Source organism: Tetrao urogallus (assembly GCF_951394365.1).
Source record: "Tetrao urogallus genome assembly, chromosome: 9".
Lineage (NCBI taxonomy): Eukaryota > Metazoa > Chordata > Aves > Galliformes > Phasianidae > Tetrao > Tetrao urogallus.
In genome coordinates, this window is record NC_136822.1 from 19,657,491 (window position 1) to 19,678,755 (window position 21,265).

At 44.4% G+C, this 21,265-nt stretch overlaps 1 protein-coding gene across 6 annotated transcripts in view; it reads left to right on the forward strand.

Moving 5' to 3' along the window:
* The window catches only part of MECOM (MDS1 and EVI1 complex locus), a gene marked incomplete at both ends in the record, with an annotated part of 312,789 nt that overhangs the window by 275,369 nt on the left and 16,155 nt on the right, over window positions 1-21,265 (forward strand). For 2 of the 6 annotated variants that reach the window (XM_079539967.1, XM_079539963.1), the window contains 7 exons: window positions 3,855-3,957; window positions 5,248-5,464; window positions 8,081-8,228; window positions 9,041-9,197; window positions 14,468-15,824; window positions 17,437-17,524; window positions 19,993-20,019. In XM_079539967.1, coding sequence (XP_079396093.1) covers window positions 3,855-3,957; window positions 5,248-5,464; window positions 8,081-8,228; window positions 9,041-9,197; window positions 14,468-15,824; window positions 17,437-17,524; window positions 19,993-20,019 — 2,097 coding nt within the window. The remainder of the gene's footprint in view (window positions 1-3,854; window positions 3,958-5,247; window positions 5,465-8,080; window positions 8,229-9,040; window positions 9,198-14,467; window positions 15,825-17,436; window positions 17,525-19,992; window positions 20,020-21,265) is intronic. The other 4 variants (XM_079539964.1, XM_079539965.1, XM_079539966.1 and 1 more) reach the window with 4 other exon arrangements.

The following is a 21,265-nucleotide window of genomic DNA, read 5'->3' on the forward strand; positions in this document are numbered from 1 at the left end:
TGTAGATGCTCGCAGGGACAGTGGGACAGCTGCTCACTGAGTGGCGTTCAGCAGTGGCTGTAGGATGTTGGGATGCAGGGCTGTGTGGGCCCGAGTGCAGGCGGCTGTCAGTGGAGCAAGTGGGATCATGCCAGTGTCTGCAGGAGCCCGTCTGGATGTGTCAGACCCTAACCCAGACCCTGGGCTAACATGCACCAGAAACCTGCCATGAGCATCACTGGGAGGGGACGCAGGGCAGGATGTCCTGTGCTGGGACTGCCTGGAGTCCGACAGACGCGGGCGCTCCGTGTGCCATTTCAGGAGAATATCCTGAAACAGGGCTTCGTTTTCCCAATACAGCCCTCCAGCCTCAGCAGTTCTTCACCACAGACCGAGAGTTGACTTTGTGCCATTTGGACCTTTCTCCTCAGCTTTCCTCCATCGATTTCAGAGCCAGTTCGCAGCTCGTCCTCCCACTTGCCAGTGACACACACGCACGGCAGCTCACACAGATGCCACTTTTTCCCCTCTCGGTGTCTGTGGCCGTGGGGAAGGCCGGGCCCTGCTGACACGGCCTGTGCCCCGCAGGGCGCTTCAAAGCACGCAGCCCCGGGCCCCGCTCTCGGGGAGCGTATTTTCGCTATTATTTCAATTATTACAACTTCCTGCAGGGGTGGAAGGTCATTCATAATTCACGCCTCTGTCATCTTTACACATGCCAAATGCAGTCTATTAAGCATAAATAAAATTTCAAGTGCCTGACCAGGAAAAGTAAACTGGGATTCATAACAATGAGGCCTTATTCATCCATTTGAAAGTAAATTGAGTGTGCTGCGTTCTTCCCCTCTCCTTCCCCCTCACGGGCAGCAGTTTGGGAGCTTTGCCTCCCGCTCGGTAGCACACACACAGGGTGGACGCACAAGGCTGCCTCCTCAGACCCCTGAACTCAGAAAGTGCTTCCAGACCTGGATCCGATGCTTCTCTTCCTATATAAACTGCAGTCACACACCAGTGATCCCAGGGCATGTGAAAAGCGCGTCTGGACTTGGCCTTTTTTTTCTTTCTTTTGGTTACATTTCTCCCTTGCATTTCACAGGGCAGGTCGGTGCCTTCTCAGAGAGGGTAGTTCCTATGAGGTTTTAGGTGGGAAGAGTGAAAAAAAAGCCTTAAACAATAAGGACATGTGTTGAAATCAGGCTATGCTTACCTGCAGGATCTTTTTTTTTTTTCCTAATGTTCAGTATGTTTCATTTCTGTGGAAAGCAATTGGATATATAAACTCTTGGAGCAGGTGGGTTTTTTGTATGCACAGGGCTTTGCTATTTTTAGTAATCGTTATAGTTGTTTCTTTAATAATAAGAATGTCAGAATGCCAGAGCTGGAAATCTGAGACTCAGACCTTGTTTTAGTGGGCCTTGAGGTGCCAAATAAAACACTTCACTCATCCTCATCAAAGGAGTTTTGCCCCTCAGTCTCTCTCCCCACAGAGGCTGGCCTGGCAATTTCTGATCAGTTGCTTCATCATCTCTGATATTTCAGTATCTTTGAGTACCAACAAAGCCAGGCTGGACAGCTGGCTCCAGAGTTTGCACCCTGTTGAGTGATTTGTCCCATGGCTGCAGGGAAGATGCTGCATCACACCAGGACTTTACAGCTGGATGAGATGCAGCACAGCACAGTGCTGGACAAAGAAGACCCTCCTTGTTGGTCCATGCGTCCTTACTTTGCAACAAGAGGTGAAGAGATCAGTCAGAGTGCTCTGGATGGGACAGCAAGAGCACTGGAGGAAAAATACTGGGGAGAGTCACTCTGGTTTGTTAATGACTTTGTGCGGATGCACTGCTGACCTCAGAAAAAAGGTGTTGCTTGAAGCACATGTTCTCTGCAGCACTGACATCAACAAGGAGCTGCAGGACCGTGAGTGTGAGCATCACCTGTGTTCTCTTTTGTGTGATCTCAAAGAACATTAACTAGACACCGTCGGCATTATTTTTGCTCAAGACTTAGTGGCAGGGTGCTGAATGCTCTGGTTTGGTTCTGTGTCCATGTAAATTAGTGAAAAACAAGATTAATGCAAGGGGAATGCCCCGAGTCTGCAAACACAGCACTGTTGACCTCGGAACCATGCTCCTGATTTTTAGGAAGCTGAGCTGGGATAAGTCTGCAGTGCCCCAGCAGTGCTGCTGCTGTCAATGAGGGCTGCAGGGTGCTGGGGCTCGCAGCACCGGGGGCTGGTGTGTCACATTTCAGAGTCTAATGTGCTTTCAGAAAGGAAGCTGAAAAGTTGACAAAAAATGGTGTTGTTTGTTGCTGAGGGAAGCCCATTGTTTTCTAAGGGGAAACAGAACTAGAGAATGAACCATGCAGCTTGTGTACAATTATCTGACTGTCAAGGGGAAAAAAGAGCCCAAGCAAGCCCTTCTGACAGCTGGGCAAGACAATGTGGAAGAAGAGAAACATCCTTAGGAGGGGAGGTTGCATGTGAATGCCTGCTCCTGTCTTTTTGGAGTGATATTCCCTGTAAGCAGGAGGCTACAGTGCAAGTTTGTTGTGCCTGACATGGGATATTGAGTGGTGGGACACAATGACTCTAGCAGTCTCTAGGCTAGCATCTGCCAGAGCAGCTTTTGGGGCAAGGCAAAGAAAAGAAAACAAATCAGAGAGGAAACGCGTCTTCTTTAGTTAGTTTTAGGCAGTTAGCACATATCTATGGGCTGGAGCTGCCTGTGCAGCAATAACCATTAGGCTGTACAGCCACCTCCTGGAGGCCCTGGGTAGCTGCTCTGTGCTGTGTAGAGCTGGGTGATGTGCCGTGCAGGGGGAATATGCCGTGCAGGGGGAGTATGCTGTGCAATAGGCTGTGCAAGGGAGGTACGCTGTGTGAGATACTCTGTGCAAGAGGGATACCTGCATCTGGCCTGTGGCAAAACAGCTGTTGACTTTTTGCCTTTCTCTCACAGCACTAGAATGGATCTTGAGAGTTAGTAGTTTGAGGGTAAATGCAAATACGTCTTTTGTTAGGGTAGGAAACGTAGCTTTCGTGTGTTTTTGTTTAACAAGGCCTGAGAAAGTTACTAATATTTATTTGAACGGCTTCTTGGAGATTTTTAGTGTTCCTTATGTTTTCTCCTGAGAGAAAAAACAGCCAGATGGATTTTTTAGGAGCTTCCTTCTGGCAGAGCCTGGCAGCAAGGCATGATCTTGCTGTGGGTGTGTGGTACCAAGGGTGCATGGCCCCTGCCTCTCTGCTGGACTCCTTCCCAGTGACAGGCATGGGGCCCATGGAGAGAGGAGCAGCTGCCACCTGTGGCTGAGGCTGCTGACAAGCATCTGTGCATATCTTCATCCTGGATGAGTTGTTCCTTTGGTTTCTATTTGAAACTTAAGAGCAAAGAAGCATGCTGCATTGTACAAGCCCCCTCCCTTGTTACTGGCTGAGCTACCTAAGTAATAGAAGCAGGTGGTGTTGGATGCCCACACGCTGATCAGCAGAATTTCCTCAGGTGTGATTTAATTACTTTCTTCAGTGCAACCAAGAGGAGAAATGTTCTCTATGTTGCTCACTCAGGGACATGTTTTATGGGCGCCTTGGCTGGTAAGTTTAGTATAATTGAGCATGTGAATTGCTGGTGATGTTTGCAGTCATCATACAGCTTGCTTGCAGCAGAGGCTGTTGAAAGCAACTTCCTCTTTATCTTCAAGATAAGGTAGAAACAGCTCTGGGGCTGAAAGAGCCTACCTGCACAGCCCAGGCTGCCCATCCCCAGCACTTTGCAGCCCCTGTGCCAGGGGTTGGTTGGGCACTCAGCGTCAGCCCTGCAGCACTAACTGCCTCTTTGCCTTTCATGGTATTCACCTCGCTTTCTCTTTTTCAGATATTCTACAGAGTAGTGGCAGACATTGAGCCAGGAGAGGAGCTATTACTGTTCATGAAGAGTGAAGATTATTCACATGAAACAATGGCTCCGGACATTCATGGTTAGCCACTTCTTATCTAATATGAAATACCATTGAAATTAAGCAAAAATGTAGCAAGATTTCTCCTCTGTTGCAATACGTTTGAATTCCAGAATAGCCTGCCAGCGGCTGAAGAGGACAGCTGGACCATGATTGCATTTGTTTACCACCTGCCCTTAGCAGACCTGCCCGTCTGCTAAGCTCTACTTTTCAAAGATGACTTTTCTCAGCATTGCAATCCTGCACCTCTTGATGTTTTTCAGTCCTCATATGCTCAAACCTCCATGGCAGAAATGGGGTTTGCAGATGTAACTGAAGGCAGCAGTAAGGCTTTGGAATTGAAACTTAATCAGGTTTTGGGTATTGCAAGAGGAGGAATGGAATCCATGTCATTATCTCCAGGCTGTGCTGGTCCTTCAAGACTAAAATGTATGGACCCCAATTAGAATCTGGTTTTGGTTGGTTGTGGGTTTTTTGATGTTTATTTTGTAGTTTTGTCAAAAAACTATACTTTTAAAAAGAGAAAATCTCAGGTTGTTAACGTTGCTGTCACTTTTGAGAGCACAGCCAACCCTCCTCCTTGTGCTCATTCATTATTCAAGCAGCACACAGGCGTTGCATCTTCAGTTCCTGAGCTGTGCCCATAACAGGGCATGTGGCTGCCCATGTGGGCCGTCAGTAGAAAATCCTACTGAGCACTCTGAGCTGCTTTTCTTCACCTCTTCATTTTGGGATTTTCTTCAGCGAATTAATTATTTGGTAAGAGCTAATAATTAATGGATTGAAATATTCACCCCTAAGTAGAACTCCAGTGATCTTCGTTTTCAGTGAGAAAAACTTTGTGACTGTTTTATTGGATATCTGGCTCACCTTGGGTGCTGGAAGAGAGCTCTAATGGAAGTAGAAAGATTTCTACAAACCGTAAATGCCTTTTTGGCTATTGCAGTAGCTGATGTTTATGTAAGTTTGCTTCATTCAGGAAGTCAGAGACTGTCAGCCTCTTGTAGATATCCACCTCAGGACATGGATATCCCCTTTTAAAGTAATTTGAAACACGCTGACTTCTGTCCCAAGCTAACATTAGGGGTTCCCATAGGATGTATCACCCAGGCAGTTAACAGGTAACACTGCCTTTATATATTACAGAATTGAAGTATTAGCATCATAAAGCGTATTTTTTATTATTTATTACCAATAATATTTTTCACAGAATAACTCTTTATTTAACTATACAGTCGTGGAACTGCTGAGAGTAACTAAAAATGACCCCAAACTGGTGTTACCTCCCTGTGCCAACCCTTTTTCTTGCAGAGGAGCGCCAGTATCGCTGCGAGGATTGCGACCAGCTCTTTGAGTCCAAGGCTGAGCTGGTGGACCACCAGAAGTTCCCCTGCAGCACACCACACTCCGCCTTCTCCATGGTGGAGGAGGACTTTCAGAAAAAGCTTGAGAATGAGAATGACCTTCGGGATGTGCACGAAATCCAGGAGTGTAAAGAATGTGATCAAGTTTTCCCAGACTTACAAAGGTAGGATTAAGTGCTTAGAACGTGACTGAGTAAAGCAAATCCTCTAATGGCTTCAGTCAAATCACAGGGCATCAGGCAGGGCAGAATTGGATATCTTGTGTACAAGCCAATAGTAAAGGTAAATAAGTTTCTGTGCTCATTGGTTTTAGAGCATGGAAATAATGGTGTCTTGATAGATCAGAAGTTAACCCCTAATAGATACCTTAAATTAAGAACTGGATCTTCTGATAATGGCATGTTTTGTTGGATTGAGTAAGGCTGGTGGCAGTGAAGTCAGAGGAGTCATTATAGTTCAAATGAATTGAGGTCTGGTCTCCTTATTTTTAGGTAGGGATAAATTAGAGTACCTCTGAGTGGTGTTCATTTATTGTTGCAAACAAGGCATGCTTGGCAGAAGCAAGTTGGTTAGATTGTGTTCAAGATATTAACATATGTGAACATATGTATATATAGACATACACATGTGTATACACAGCTCTTCTGTTTTGAAACACTGGGATTCATTGTTTTCTTGTATATTCCTGTTTGTTTAAACAGGCAGACCTATATGCCTACATCCCCAACATATGTATAGGTAGGAATGTGAATAAAAAGTTCAGCTTTATATGCTGAAGACGATTCCCATCACTGTAGTTCTTTTGTGGCTGCTTGTAATGTATCACATTGTAGGAAAGTTTGCAAATTACTGAAAGATATTAGGAGTGCTCAGGAGCTTCTGCAGTACGTTGCTCACAAATTCATGTTTTGGTAAGTTCAGTCTGAGGATGCAGGAAGGTTGACCTCAGCCGACATATAGCAGTTGTGCTGAGCTATCTTAATAGGCAGATCCTGGATGAGATCCCAGCTGTGAGGATGCAGTGTCACACAACCTGCTTGTTACAGTTCCTCAGAGTGAATGATAACAAAATGAAAGCACAATGTACCAAACACTGCTCTTGTGCATCAGCCCTGTGTTTGTGCAGGTACAGTGTTATCTTCATTGGCTGCTTGGGCTGTATTCAGTTCCACATGTCTAATTTTCAGTCTGAGTGACTGATTCGGGTCAATAGATGAAGTCAGAAGAGCTGCAGCAGTGGTGGGTGCAGCATAGGTTGGGACTGTGACATCTTTCCACTCTGTGAGTTATTTGGTGTTGAAGTTCTTTTCTGCCTGTGAACCAGAGGACAATATCAAACATATGGGAATCATTGAGCAAATGTAAATTTAGCTTAAAATATTAAATATTGAAGAGAAAGGGCAGAAAACAAAGAACGAGTCATCATAAATAGATGGGCAGTACTGTGAGAAAGAGTGAAAAATGAGAAAGAATGCAGTCATTCTCCAAACTCTTGAATTATTGAGAAGCTAATACACCACAAAGACAGTTCACAGCAAAAAAAAAGTACAGAAGCATGTTATATAGGGATTATATAAAAGAAAAGGCTCGAATGAGCCGTGCTTGAGGGTGTGTGTAATTAAATTGAGAAAGAGCTGAGTGTGAAGATTGAGGTCTGTGGGTGGTGCAGCCACATCAGGTGCCTGGGTGCCTCTCTAGGTCTTATGGCAGGTTTGTTTACCAGGGCATGATGGAGATACAGCTGTTAGCTGAGTGCTAGGAAGTGAAGCAGGAAATATTTTTCCCTGAAGGAGAAAGCCTAACAGGGGTAGAACTTAGGAGCATCAGCAGGATGAAAGAATTTCTGTTACTTGTAGCTGAGCGTGTAAGTTGCCATTTGGACTACACAACAGAGGGCAAACTGTAAACCCCTCAGGTTTTGTTTACAGATTCAGCAGATATCAGTGGGAGCGTTGACAAGGAAGCACTGATCTGTGTTGGCTGGAAACCCTTTTCCAATGGCATTTCTGTGAATCCCCATCTATGTTATATATGGATCTCTCTGCAAGCAATAGTGTGAGCTGTGGCTTGATATATGAGCAATGTATTCAAACATATATTTGCAGCTGATTAATTCTAAAAGAGGAATTCAGAAAACTCAGAGGTGAAAAAGAATTCAAAGATGAACAACAGAAATTAGGTGAGGATTGAGTATGCTACTAATAGACTGAACCAACTGCTAAGAAATGAATGAATAAACAACTAGAATTGAACGCACTTAATAATCATCAAATATAACTTTGCATTAAGTGTTCTCCATTCAGAAGCTTTGCTCTGTTCACCTTATGCTCTTTCTGTTTCATTGGTGGAGTTATTTCTGATCTACCCTTGCTGCAAGAAAAATAGACTCCCATCAAAGGAGTGAGGCTCCATCAGATAGTAGGTTCCTAGGTGTGTTTGGAGTGAAAGCAATAAAGCAGAAACGACTCAGACTGCAGGGAGGAATTACCGGGGTGAAATATTGAGAGGTGTATGAAATAATCTCCTTTGGGAGTGATGGAAGCATAATCTTCTGGAGCTTTTGCAAGTGGCCTGGCAAAACATCAGACAGTGTTACTGTGGGGTGGAGGGGATGCTCTGCCTCCCAGTGTGGTGTGCCTGGGGCTCAAAGGACCTGGGTCTGTCAGGAGTGGGCCTTTGGGGCTTGGGTTTTTTTTTCTCTTTTTGTTGTTGTTTGGAGGTTATGTGCTCTGCTGCCTCCTCTTCTTGCTCTGATGTACTGCTCGTTCCTGTTTCTGCAGCCTGGAGAAGCACATGCTGTCCCACAGCGAGGAGCGGGAGTACAAGTGTGACCAGTGCCCCAAAGCTTTCAACTGGAAGTCCAACTTGATACGTCACCAAATGTCGCATGACAGCGGCAAGCACTACGAGTGTGAGAACTGTGCCAAGGTACAGTGAATTTGTAGGCTGTTTCTGTGGCACTGAGCACATGGGGACAGCTGAGGGTGGGATATGTGAGGGCGTAGAGCTTCCGCAGTGCCTGTTTCTTAAGGATTTAAACCTTCACCTTGTATATGTTAGCTTTCTACCCTGTTTGATTTAGAAGGATGCTGCTGCAATAGAAAGCAAGATTAGAAAATAATGCCAGGTTCTGGCTGTTCTGAGTGCAACCATCTCATCTCCAGAGCATCTGCTTTACCTCCCAGCACTTGGCTTGCTACCTAGATTATTGGTAGAAGATGTGGTGCTCTATGTTTCTTTTCACAAGATTCTTAAAGCCTGGGCCTTTTACATAAGGGCTTTGTTGTTTTTAAGTAGATTTGCTGCAATAATGGAGATTTTACATTGACCTGATACTCAAAAGATGCAGCCAAGCCCTAGATTTCATGCTGCCATGCACTCAGCCAAGCATTTCTATTGCAGTCGTGTTTGGAGGTTTCGGATAGCTATGTTTTGACTTTCTGTGAGGATGCCAAGCAGGAAATCACTGGCCTCAAAGGCATGACTTCCAATCGCAGGGGTAATTGCATCTGCTGTGGTGGTTGCAAAGGGGTTAACCGCTCCACCAAATATTTGGCTGACCCTGGAAAAACGAGGCCCCATCTTGTAGGCACAGCTCCCATCGATGCCCTTTGGCCAGGCTGCAGCGCAACAAGCAGCCACTGGTTTTAGTCCTACAAATCTCCCAGTAGTTCTGGATTTTGTGCTAAGTGGCTTCTTCCGCAGTTAAGTTTCTTGGTTAATCAGTACTCATTTCCTAGCAGGTTTTCACGGACCCCAGCAACCTCCAGAGGCACATTCGTTCCCAGCATGTTGGGGCTCGTGCTCACGCTTGTCCAGAGTGTGGCAAAACCTTTGCCACATCTTCAGGCCTCAAACAGCATAAACACATCCACAGCAGTGTCAAACCCTTTATATGTAAGTCTTCCACTAAGCGTCTTCGGTTAAGTGTGGTTTTTTTTTTTTTGGTCGAAAAACAGTGTAACCTGCGAGCAGGAGGTTGTGTTGTGCTTCCTTGGCATTTCCCACAGGTTTCATGGGGGCTGTGAGTTACTGAATGAGAACTGAGTAATTCACAGTCTGATGCAAAGCATTATTTTCATATGATTTTCCTTTCCAGGCAGACACTGCATGCTGTATAAATGTACCTTTTGTCCCTGGGATATTTTTCCATGCATAGATGCAAAGAGCAAGCGGGGAGGGAGTTTTGGCAAGGAGGAGCTGTGCTTTGCACCGTGCTGAGCTGGCTGCTCTCAGTGCTCCTTTGCAGCAGCACCAGCCCCTGTGCTGCAGGCGGTGCTGGACCCAGATGCATTGGGCATTAGGCAGAGCCAGCAGGACCGGAAAGGCTGCTTTGCTTTAGAAATTAATTTGGGGCCACTGAATCTCAACAGCAGATAGCATGGCTTTGGTGGGAATTGGAAAGAAAACCTTAAAGCCAGTGTATTTCAGCCAGAGGAGCTTGCCTCGCTCCTCGAAGCTCTTTTGCATGCCCTGAAGTTAAGTATTGGGTTTAGCTATAAGAGCTTTGCCAACAGCTGCTCCAGCAATAAAACTTGCCTCCCATGTGGGCCTGACTACACTGGGCTATAAATCAGGTCCTCAGAGTCCTCCCAGGCGTTATGTTTGCTACTTGGCCAGATTCTGCTATGAGATGGAGGAATCTGGGTACACAGCAGTGTTGCAAGTTGCTTTCTCTTCCTTTCATCAGGAAAGGAGATGCAGAAAATATTTCAAGAATACTGTTCTGGCAAGTGCTAATCTCCACGATGGTCTTCTCAGGCACCTGTTATGGCTCAGAAAGCACTTTATGACCTCCTCTCTTTGTTTTCTAAACTTCGACTTTTGCTATTCTCAACAAGAATTTACCAAATGTCACCTTGATACTTTTTTCCAGCTGACTGTATTTTCTGTACTCGTAATGCACTCTAAGTCTGACAGAGGTGGCACCTCACCCAGGTGAGTTGTAGCGGCAGAGGACAGCAAGGCTGGAGTTCTACCTCACACTGCATGGTCCCACTCAATGGAGTGGGCACCTGTAGCTGGTGCATTTAGCTCCTCAGTGAAAACACCTGCTTAGGAGCTCTACAATGCTGCTTTGACATGTGCTTTGAGTCTTACAAAACCTCAGTGCATGGCTCGAAAGAGTCGTTTGTGGGAAGCCTGTATATCTGCAGTGAGTTAGATAATCTTTTTGTTTGGGCTTCTTCAGTAAGAAAATGTATAACTAACTAAGTCTAATAATAAATGTCACTAAAAAATTCTTACAATCTAGGATTACAGGTTAAATAATTGCATTTTACATTAATAACTATTAGACCACATTAACTTCTGGCCCATGGATGAAACCTTCGGCTTGTCCTCTTGCAGTCCATGCCCTACAAAGAAGTGTAAAAGTGGTGCCTATCTAAAATGAAATAATTCCTAACTTGTTTTTTTTTGTGGTTGTTGTTACTGTTTACTCTGATAAATCAAACCAGCAACCAGTATTCTTGAAATGCACAGAATGAGAGATGAAAACCCACTGAGCAATCTCTGAATAATAGCCATGTAATTACAGAACAAAAGGGTTTGGAGACCACATGTTCAGTGGGCTTTGCTGAGCAATGGGAGGGAGGTAGGGTAGGGTCACCTCAAGGAGATATCTGTTTTCCACCAGGAGGCCACACACCATGATTTACTCTACCAGTCTGTTTATGGCAACTGTCTCTATTACAGTGCACCGCCCAAGCTTGAGTGAAAACTCACCAACACTAAGGTAATTACTCACTGCCTTTGCAGAATGTCCAGCCTCTCCAAATAGAAACCACATGCCATAATAGGTCAAACGCACTCAAAATAGTACTTACAGTCATTTTTTTTTTTAATAAGCAGAAAATATGCAAACTTAACTGCTAGCTAATTCGGTTCCAGAGACGATTGCAGTGCAGAGGGTGCTTTAGCATATGATTTTTTTCACTTTGGGACACAGGCTGGGAGTTTGTGTTAAACCCGGGTCTGTGCAGCAATAAAAGCTGCGAGGAGGGAAGCTTCCCTTACAAGTTACTTGCTTAAAAGTACGGTGCTAAGATTTAAAGGATGTAATAAGGTGTAACAGGAGAAATCAAACCCAGCTTCTGTTGCTTTGATATGTGGAAGCAATTAAAGTTGATAACCGTCCCCCATCTACTAAATTTTAAGCAAAGCTTTGCTTGGAAATAAAAGTCATGTGGTGAAAAAGAGGGTCTTGTAACAGGGACTTGCCTGGGCAGTCCTGGCTCCTCACGCTTAGTAGAAGTCAAGGCAGTATGGTTGACTTGCACCCTTCATCTGCAGAACCGGCAGCTTCTGCCACATCCCACCTGACTTCCCCAAGGTAGTTCCCAAGAGTAAGGCACCTCTGGAGGGAAAGAACTTTGGGCCTGGCTCCGAAACTTCTTGGTCAACCTTGAAAGCCCACTTTTTAATAGACTGTTAAATGGAAGAGACCTCCCTTCAAATAGTTTTAAATAACTGGTGCGCTCAAAGAGGTGAACTCCTCAGTACAGCCGTTAATTGTTTGATCAAGATGATAGTAAAGATTTCCATGTTTTAATGTTATTGCCATTATCAATTTAATTTCAAAGCTAAGATCAAATATATTAGCTAAGTGGTTAATTTGCATCCCCTGTAACAGTCTGTAAGGATCTCTCTCAATTCTTAGTATGTAATTTTGCGTTTCTGCAGAAGTAGAATATTTCTTGGTTTCTTTGACTTTTAATGGAGGATAATAAGTTTTAATGGAGAGTAATAATTGATAATTATTCATGTTCCTTAAAAGAGAATGTTCTGAACTTCTAGGAAGACCAGATCTGTGCCAGCACATCCTCTCCTCTCCTCTCCTCTCCTCTCCTCTCCTCTCCTCTCCTCTCCTCTCCTCTCCTCTCCTCTCCTCTCCTCTCCTCTCCTCTCCTCTCCTCTCCTCTCCTCTCCTCTCCTCTCCTCTCCTCTCCTCTCCTCTCCTCTCCTCTCCTCTCCTCTCCTCTCCTCTCCTCTCCTCTCCTCTCCTCTCCTCTCCTCTCCTCTCCTCTCTCCTCTCCTCTCCTCTCCTCTCCTCTCCTCTCCTCTCCTCTCCTCTCCTCTCCTCTCCTCTCCTCTCCTCTCCTCTCCTCTCCTCTCCTCTCCTCTCCTCTCCTCTCCTCTCCGTTGTTTTTTTTCTTTTTTCCTTCTGTTTCTTTCCTTGTGAATGAAGATTTCCAGCAGGAACGCTGACTGATACACAGCAACAGACATTCTTCCTGAATTACTGCATTGCAGATTTCCTGTCTTTGGGCCTAATTCTGCGTTCTTTACCCCATGAATTGTCAATGAGACATGAATAGGGAAAAGGGGTGGGTGCAGCATGGGCAGGATCAGGCCCTCAAACAATGGGAGCATTGTTGCAGAGATACGGAGCAGCCTGCTGAAGAGGTAAACAGTTGAGACATGACAACAAGTGGTCAAGTTTCTCAAGGGCAGAGATTAGGACGAGCAGGAAGGTTAGTGCAGGCCCCGGTGTGAGTGGAAGTCAGAGGACGTGATTGCAGTTCATGGGAACCAACAGTGCAGGATGGGATACATTCAATTCAGTTTCCTCTGCGGGCTTAAAATAGAGCCATTGTAAATTATGTCAGTCTGTCTCAAATCTTGAAAATGATTGTTAAAAAGGCCTCAGAATACACAATGTGTATTGTTGTGTGGCTTTGATGTGTGAAAGATGAGAGCTTATGATATAACGCAAATTAAATAAAAATACAGTAACCACTTGCTTTTTCCTGGCTGGAAAAAAAGAGGGGGGGGGGGGGGGATTTATTACAGAGGGATAATTGCTGCTTACCGTTACTGTTGTTGCCTTGTTTTTAAACAAAGCTAGAGCTGATACCAGTAGAAGCAAGTTAGTCCAGAGGTGCTGATAAATGTTAATGTATTGAAAGGGCGCAGCCCATAGCACAGCCTGGGGACTTGCCTGCTGTCCCGACTGGCCAAGAGGATGGGAAAAGAAGACAGAAAAATAATTAAAATGGTAACCTAAGTTAAATGCAAGAAGGAAAAGAAATGTGTTATGAAGCTGTTCTAGAGAACTAAAAAAACTCCCACTTGGTTCAGCGACGTGGTTCACTCTCTGTAGTTGTGTGCCTTACCCTGTACTGGTGATGGAGATGCTTTCAGCCTCTTGCTACTAAAGCTGCTGTCTGGAAGCTATGCTGTGGCACAGTGAGTGTTGCAGTTTAGCTCAGGCCTCCCCTCCAGGCCTTCAGGCTTTCTCCAAGTGCTTCGAGGCTGAAGTTGCTCTCATCCCAGAGGAGTTTGAAAGGAAATCCATTGAGCTGTTCCAAGTATTGGACGTGCAAATAAATACAGCTGCAATTTTAAAGGAAAATGTTGTTGAAATAGAGTATATTTTTTCATGTGCAAAAGAGAAATATGCAAAATTAAGACTAGTAAAGTTGTTAAGACATGGAATTCATAGTTATGGCTTCCAAGGCGCCGCGTGCATTGCATGTATAGAAATGCTTTGGGCATGTGAGAGTACCAGACTATGGTTACTCTAGAAGTTATAGCCTAGACTTTCATGAGTTTAACGTCATTAATTGTAAATGGAAAATGATGCTTGTTGATAATGGTATGCACTTGGAAATATCTGATTGTCTTCTCCTTCACCTCTGTCATATCTTTGGGTATTGCAGGCCAAAGGTTCTGACAGGCAGATCTGTCTGTCACATTCCTGGTCTTGCAAATGTTTATGACTAACTTCTCATTTGTGCGTAGTGACACTGATGGATATCATTTGGAGGCATAAGTGCTCACTCAGGAGCACCGTGACTGTACAGTGTCAAAGCACTGAGCCACAGCTCTTGGCATGGCTTTGGGTGCTCATGCAATGCAAAATAATGGTATCAGATGTGCAAAACTGCAATGAAAGGAGCAAACGAGGAACAAAAATGGTATCTTTTAGTCACTGCATACCTTTTCTGGTTTGCTGGAGGGATTCTTTGGTGCTATCTTTAGACATTTGTCTCCTTTGATGCCTTGCTTTGGAATAGTACAATATCTTTTGTGCACACAGACTTCTTATGGCTTCCTGAGAGACACTTGGAGGGTAAAAAAAAATGGTTTTATTTGCAGAATTTGGAGGGTGGGGGCAATTATCATAAAGCCTGAGATTTGTTGTTGTTGTTGTTTACATACAGGTGAGGTCTGCCATAAATCCTATACTCAGTTTTCAAACCTTTGTCGTCATAAGCGCATGCATGCTGATTGCAGAACCCAAATCAAGTGCAAAGACTGTGGACAAATGTTCAGCACTACGTCTTCCTTAAATAAACACAGGAGATTTTGTGAGGGCAAGAACCATTTTGCAGCAGGAGGATTTTTTGGCCAAGGCATTTCACTTCCTGGAACCCCAGCTATGGATAAAACGTCCATGGTTAATATGAATCATGCAAATCCGGGCCTTGCTGACTATTTTGGAGCCAATAGGCATCCTGCTGGTCTTACCTTTCCAACAGCTCCTGGATTTTCTTTTAGCTTCCCCGGTCTGTTTCCTTCAGGCTTGTACCACAGGCCACCTTTGCTACCTACTAGCTCTCCTGTTAAAGGACTATCAAGCGCAGATCAGACAAACAAAAGTCAAAGTCCCCTCATGACCAACCCTCAGATACTGCCAGCCACCCAGGATATTTTGAAGGCACTAAATAAGCAACCATCTGTAGGGGAAAATAAGCCAGTGGAGCTTCAACCAGAGAGGTCCTCTGAAGAGAGGCCGCATGAGAAACTCAGTGACCAGTCAGAGAGTAGTGACCTTGACGATGTCAGTACCCCCAGTGGCAGTGACCTGGAAACCACCTCTGGCTCTGATCTGGAAAGTGACATTGAAAGTGAGAAAGAGAAATTTAAAGAAAATGGTAAAATGTTCAAAGACAAAGTAAGCTCTCTGCAGAGTTTGGCTTCAATAAATAATAAGAAAGAACACAGCAATCATTCCATTTTCTCACCATCTTTAGAGGAGCAGACTGCGGTGTCAGGAGCGGTGAATGATTCTATAAAGGCTATTGCTTCTATTGCTGAAAAATACTTTGGTTCAACAGGACTTGTGGGGCTGCAAGACAAAAAAGTTGGAGCCTTACCTTACCCTTCCATGTTTCCCCTCCCATTTTTTCCAGCATTCTCTCAATCAATGTATCCATTTCCTGATAGAGACTTGAGACCGTTACCCTTGAAAGTGGAGCCCCAATCACCCAGTGAACTCAAGAAGATCCCAAAGGGAAGCTCTGAGTCTCCCTTTGACCTCACCACTAAGCGTAAGGAGGAGAAGCCAGTTACTCCCATACCCTCAAAGCCAGCAGCTCCTCCTGCAGCAAGCCAGGACCAGCCTCTAGATCTGAGCATGGGCAGTAGAAGTCGAGCCAGCAGCACAAAACAGGCTGAGCCCCGGAAAAACCACGTCTTTGGTGAGAAGAAAGGAGGTGACCTCGAGCAGAGGAAAACGTCGGAGGCCTCTTTGCAGCACGCCCGACCGACTCCCTTCTTTATGGATCCCATTTACAGGTAACTGACTGTGTGCTGCGTCCTGGCACCCTTTGGCACAGCAGTGAGGTCTGCCAGGCTGACCTGCACCGCCCAGCTCCAGTAACGCCGTAATTAGCAAGTCTTCATTACTGCCTTGCTTTCAGTGGGTTACCAGTTAAACCTGTGCGGCGTGGTGTGCAGTAGTGTAGCCTCTTAGCCAAAAATGAATTGGCATCATTGATTTGCATTTACTGTTTATTTGGCAATACCAGTTGGCCACAAATTGCTTCTTGCCAAGTGGCTTTACTGCTCTCTGCATCTTCCTTCCCCGGGGATTAGAGGGTGTCTCGAAAGTTGCCATTGCACACCACCTCTTTGTTCTTCCTAAATTAAATAGCAGTATCTCAAATAAGCAGATTTGTCCCAGGATGTACAAAACTGTGGAAATTGAGAATGATTTCTGCCCTTTATAACACTGATTTGAGTAACGGGTGGATTTATCTAGGCATTGCATTAGTATAATTGGAGGCACAATGGCCTTGTGTGTACAAAGCCTAACCAGTGGGTTGGTTAATCTGATCTACCTTATTAAATCAATGGGAGCCTTTGTGTTGGCTTCGACGGGCACAGAAGCAGACGCTGTTTGTCAAGTGAGGTTTTAAAAATGAGTTGTAAAATCCTGACCCCTCGGTGTCTTCCAGTAGTGCTGACACCGAAGCCACTGGGAGCTGGATTTCACCTACATCCCATGTGCATCAGCCCCTGGTTGCCCTTTGCCTTTCTGCTTGCATATCTGCAATCAGCTGAAGTCATGCATCTAAATTAGTCCAAGGAAATATTAGCCAAAAAAATAAAATGTTTATTACCTAATTGACTGATTTTACAGCCTACTGTTAAAAAAAAGTTAGGGCCGCGAAAATGATTTTAATTTATTATTGCTTTATCTAAAAAAGAAGTGCTGTAGGCAGAGCTTTTGCAGAATGCTCTTACAGAACACAACAGGCATTCATTTTGAAGAAATGTAACGTGGTGCTGTTTATTGAGGTGATCTTGCTTATGCCTGTTTGATATCTGTATTGGACCATAGTTTCTCTTTGTGTCTTTAAATACCTGAAGCAGTGAAAATGAGTCGTGTTTCGTGGTCCTGTGCTACGAACTAACAAGAGCCATAGAAATTTTGGCAACAAAGCATGAGGTTGTTAGAGAGCCTTCCTTTGCTGTGAGTTACATCTGCATTAGGACAGCAGATCACTGGTCACAGCAAGGTCTTGCATGGGCAGCACCTCAGCTCGGAGCTCCTGCTGCCTTCAGTTCTACTCTCCCAACAGAAGAACACGCTTGGTTGCCTTATTTCTTCATGAAAGTCCATAGTAATTAGTCATTGGTTCTTACTGTCATAATTACTGGCATTTTGAAGTGGAATTACTTCCTCTGTAAATGGCACCATTGCCTTTAATAGCACTTCACAGCCCCCACCATAGCAGTGGGCTGTGTGCAGGAACTGAGAGCTGACGTACTGTCCTTTTTGGCCATTACCTCTGAGAAACAAATTGCCTGGTATGTAACTGGACGTTTTAAACATGAGTAGCTGTGTAATTATTAATGTCTGAGACTGATTCATCATAAGAAAATCTAATTTTAACATTTACAGAGTAGAGAAAAGAAAGCTAACTGACCCACTCGAAGCTTTAAAAGAGAAATACTTGAGACCTTCCCCGGGATTCTTGTTTCATCCACAAGTAAGTATTTTGGGAATTTCGATGTTGTAAACAAGCCTGTTGATGCTTCAAAGCAGGTGCAGATAAATGAATGCAGCCTTAGTCATTTTTGGATTTCCTAAAGCACAAAGTTTTTGCTTCACCATTGTGGTGGAAAAGCGTAAGCATTGTTCTGAGCTTCTTGATGTTTTGCAGATGAAACAACATGTTTTGATTAGAGAGGAAGCCAGATTCAAACTACATGCATGTTTGAGAACTGCGTTCTTCCAAAACCAGAACATAACCACCAAGACTTGCAGCTGCCCTGTCTTCTTCAGGGCCGTTGTGGTGGAGTCCATATTACCTGCAGGGAGATGATGTAGGTTCAAGGCTGGGCAAGCAAAGCTGAGCCTTCCAGCTATTTGCCTGCTCTTGTAAGATCCGTTGCTTTTGTCAGTATTGAAGGAATCTAAGAAAGGAAACAACACCTTCTACCCAATACATTCGGGCCTCCTAATGCAAACACTCCATCTCTTCTAGGCAGTAGTCACTTGCAGTGATCTTGTAGGATCCCTTCTCTTTCATGCCCAAAGCCATACTATACTAGAGCTGCTGTCTCATTCGTAGGCCTTAATCATACTTTTTATTTGCTGAATAACAATAATTTGTAAGTCTTTTTTTTTTTTTCCTTCAATGACAATAATAGTTGTGATGTTAAGTTCTATGGAATATATTCTGAAATATGGGACTTAAGGAGTCCTGGGAAGGACAGCTGATGAGCTGATGGCATGTATAGTTGCAGGTATGCAGTCATAACGCTCTTCCATGAGAGGAAAGTGCAGCAAAACAGCCCTTTTCAGTTCCAGTGCCTGGGGGAAGTGAAAGGTCTATTAAGTATTAAAATTGTGGAGAATTTATGTACAGGACTTAATAGCAGCTCAGCACCTCCTGCTGAGTTATGTTTTTTTGTCAGAGTTGCAAAGCAATCAGTGAAAATTCCCATTTTGTAGCAAACAGGACTAATGCACCAGTGCCCAAATGAGGCCTGAATCCTCCTTGTGTCCCCTGGTGTAAAACTGAGCTGATTCCTCTCCATCAAGTGAGTGATCCTGTTAGAGCAGATAAATGGTTGTAAATGAATGGTGAATTATTTAAATGAAGATACTTAAAGTGGAAGAAATGATACAATTTTGACAAGTCCCTTGATGGATCTTCAGGTGTGCATCTGTGTTGTTTAATTAAATTGGGTTTGAAGGACTTTGTGAGTTTTAGCACATGATGGTGTGATGATGCCAGTGGTTGGTGGTGTGGAAGGAGGCTGCTTGTGCCAAATTGCCTTGCTAGGAGGGTATTTGGGGGTGAGAAGGAGTTGGATACTGCCTTATCAAGCCAAGGAGACCTGGAGGAAGGTCAGTAGAGGATGCTGGGAGAGGTTAACGTGGTGAAATGGAAACAGCAGTGGGTGCTCTACTATCAGTGAGCAGGACCTGCCCCACTGTGCTGATGCATGAGGACAGTGCCAGTGCAAACAGCATGTCAGGTGTCAGGGGCCAGTTCTGTGCCATGAGGCCAGCAGGGATGGCTCCCACTGCTGAATGCCACCCCAGGGTTCTCCTGTTGTGAGCGCAGATGGCTGCATTGCACCTCTTGGCCCATCCCTCCACATTTCTCATTTGCAATAGAATATAATTCCATGGTAAAGTACTGGCTTTTGTGTTACCAGTTACCTGTCTGTTGGGTAACCTCATGGGAGATAGGTGGATGGAAAAGTCCTGAGCGTAATGTGCGCTCTTAATTCATTGTAAAAGAAAAATAAATCACCATCACGTGTCATATCAAAAAAGCAAATGTCCAGATCTGCTTTCTTGCTGACTTTAATAAAAAAGAGCCTCTTGTTTGCAAAAGCAGAGCTTGGCTCGGTGTTTATAGAGGGCTGGGGAATGCCTTGCAGAAAAGCTGCTTTTGTTTAACAGCCCCATTCACCCCTGTAAAGTACAGGTGTGGACTGCCCCGTAACTTTTCATTTTCTGCTGGCAGGTTCTGTCTCTTTAAGATAGGAACAAAATATTTTTTATCATTCCTGTCCTACAAACGTGTATTTCTGTAGGTTGTTTCTGAAACAGTTTGATTGAACTGAGTCTAACCAAAAGTTTGACTTCGTTCTTTAAACTGGATAATAGGAGCAGTAACAGACTAATCATTAAAATAGGCTTTGGAGTAGAGATGAAGGTCATAAACTGCGCTGTCCTTACCCTGCTTTTGCCTGGGCAGAACCCTCCCAGTGTCTGTGACCCCAAAGCTGCAAGAGATTGAGGCAGATAATTGTGTGTTCACAATAATTTACTGTAACAAGGATTGCCTTTTTAGGGAGAGAATGCCCCAGTGTAACAGATCATTCAGGATAATGTCTTAATTAGTATCTTTAAATGCGATCTTAATTAGTAGTTTGATTGCAATGAGGATTCCAGCGCAGGAATAATGTGTTGTTTTTGTTTCAATTTTGCTCCCAGTTCCAATTGCCTGATCAAAGAATTTGGGTAAGTTCATGCTTATATTTTTGATTTAATCGCTGTGAAATAAATTGCATAAGAAAAATATAATATGAAGGATAACTTCCCACACAATTACAGAGCACGCCACGCTTTCCCACAGAGCGCTGTAGCGGGTAAATGCCGTGTGATGTCCAATTGGCTTTATTTTCACTGATCTAATCCTGCAGCTTTTATTTGGTGATGGCAATGGGAGCTTTACCTAAGTGAGGGTTTCAGAATGCGCTCTTTGTTTGTACCGAACTGAAAATGTTCCAAGCTGTTTTCCTTCAGAGATTGTAGTGACAATTTTCAGGCTGAAATATTGTTAGCTTGCAAGAATTAGAAATATTTAATCTATGTTCTAGAACATTAAAACACAGAGCCTCGGAGGACTTCGCACTTGTATCTCGTATTGACTTCAGAGGGAGTCAGTCACTTTAATAGCTTTGAAGTTTGGAGTTTAATTGCTATATTTAAAGCCCAAATAAAACACCCACTTATTTGCAGTGCTGGGATCAAACTTGTCCTGTGTGTATAGTTACACACAGTCCCCCCTCGTGTGAACAGAAATTCTGCTTTTAGTATCTGGGATGCATTCAAGCAGGCTCATCTATTTTTATAAAACTTATTTTTAATACATCTAAGTTGCTCTTTAAAAAAAAAGAAAACAAAAAAAGAGCCACAGCAACTGCTTTTACAGATGCAAGTGGAATAGCACCGAGATTTGCTCCTCTTATTGCTGAACCCATCAATACTTGCCCCAGATTTTTTCCACCCTCAAGGCTGTGGGTCTCAGAGGGAAGACTTGGGGCTGACTCATGCTTGCTCACGGCTTGCAGTGGGATGTGGGCTGGTTGCACGAGGTGAAGCCAGGATTTCCCGGACAGAGATGGCAGTGTGCTCCTGCCTGCATGCATGAGGCCCCAGGGATGTCTGCACGCTGCTCTCCTCCACAGCAGCCATGGGGCTTTGCTTTGTGCACGTGTGGCTTTGGATGCCCGTTTTGTCTCCTTGAAATGCTGGTGTCTAAGATCCTGAGGACAGATCCTGAATGAGCTCTGTCACAGAGAGGTGACTGGAGCTGTGGGAATGTCTGTACCCAAAACCCCTGTGCAGCGATGCTGGCCTTAGTGAAAACCAGTAGAAGAACCAAAGGGAAAGCTGCAGGGATTTCCATCATTAGTCGTATGCAAGCAGATGACAAGCCCCTAGGACGTAGGATCAGGTGCCAGGCTTGGAGGAGTTCCCAAGC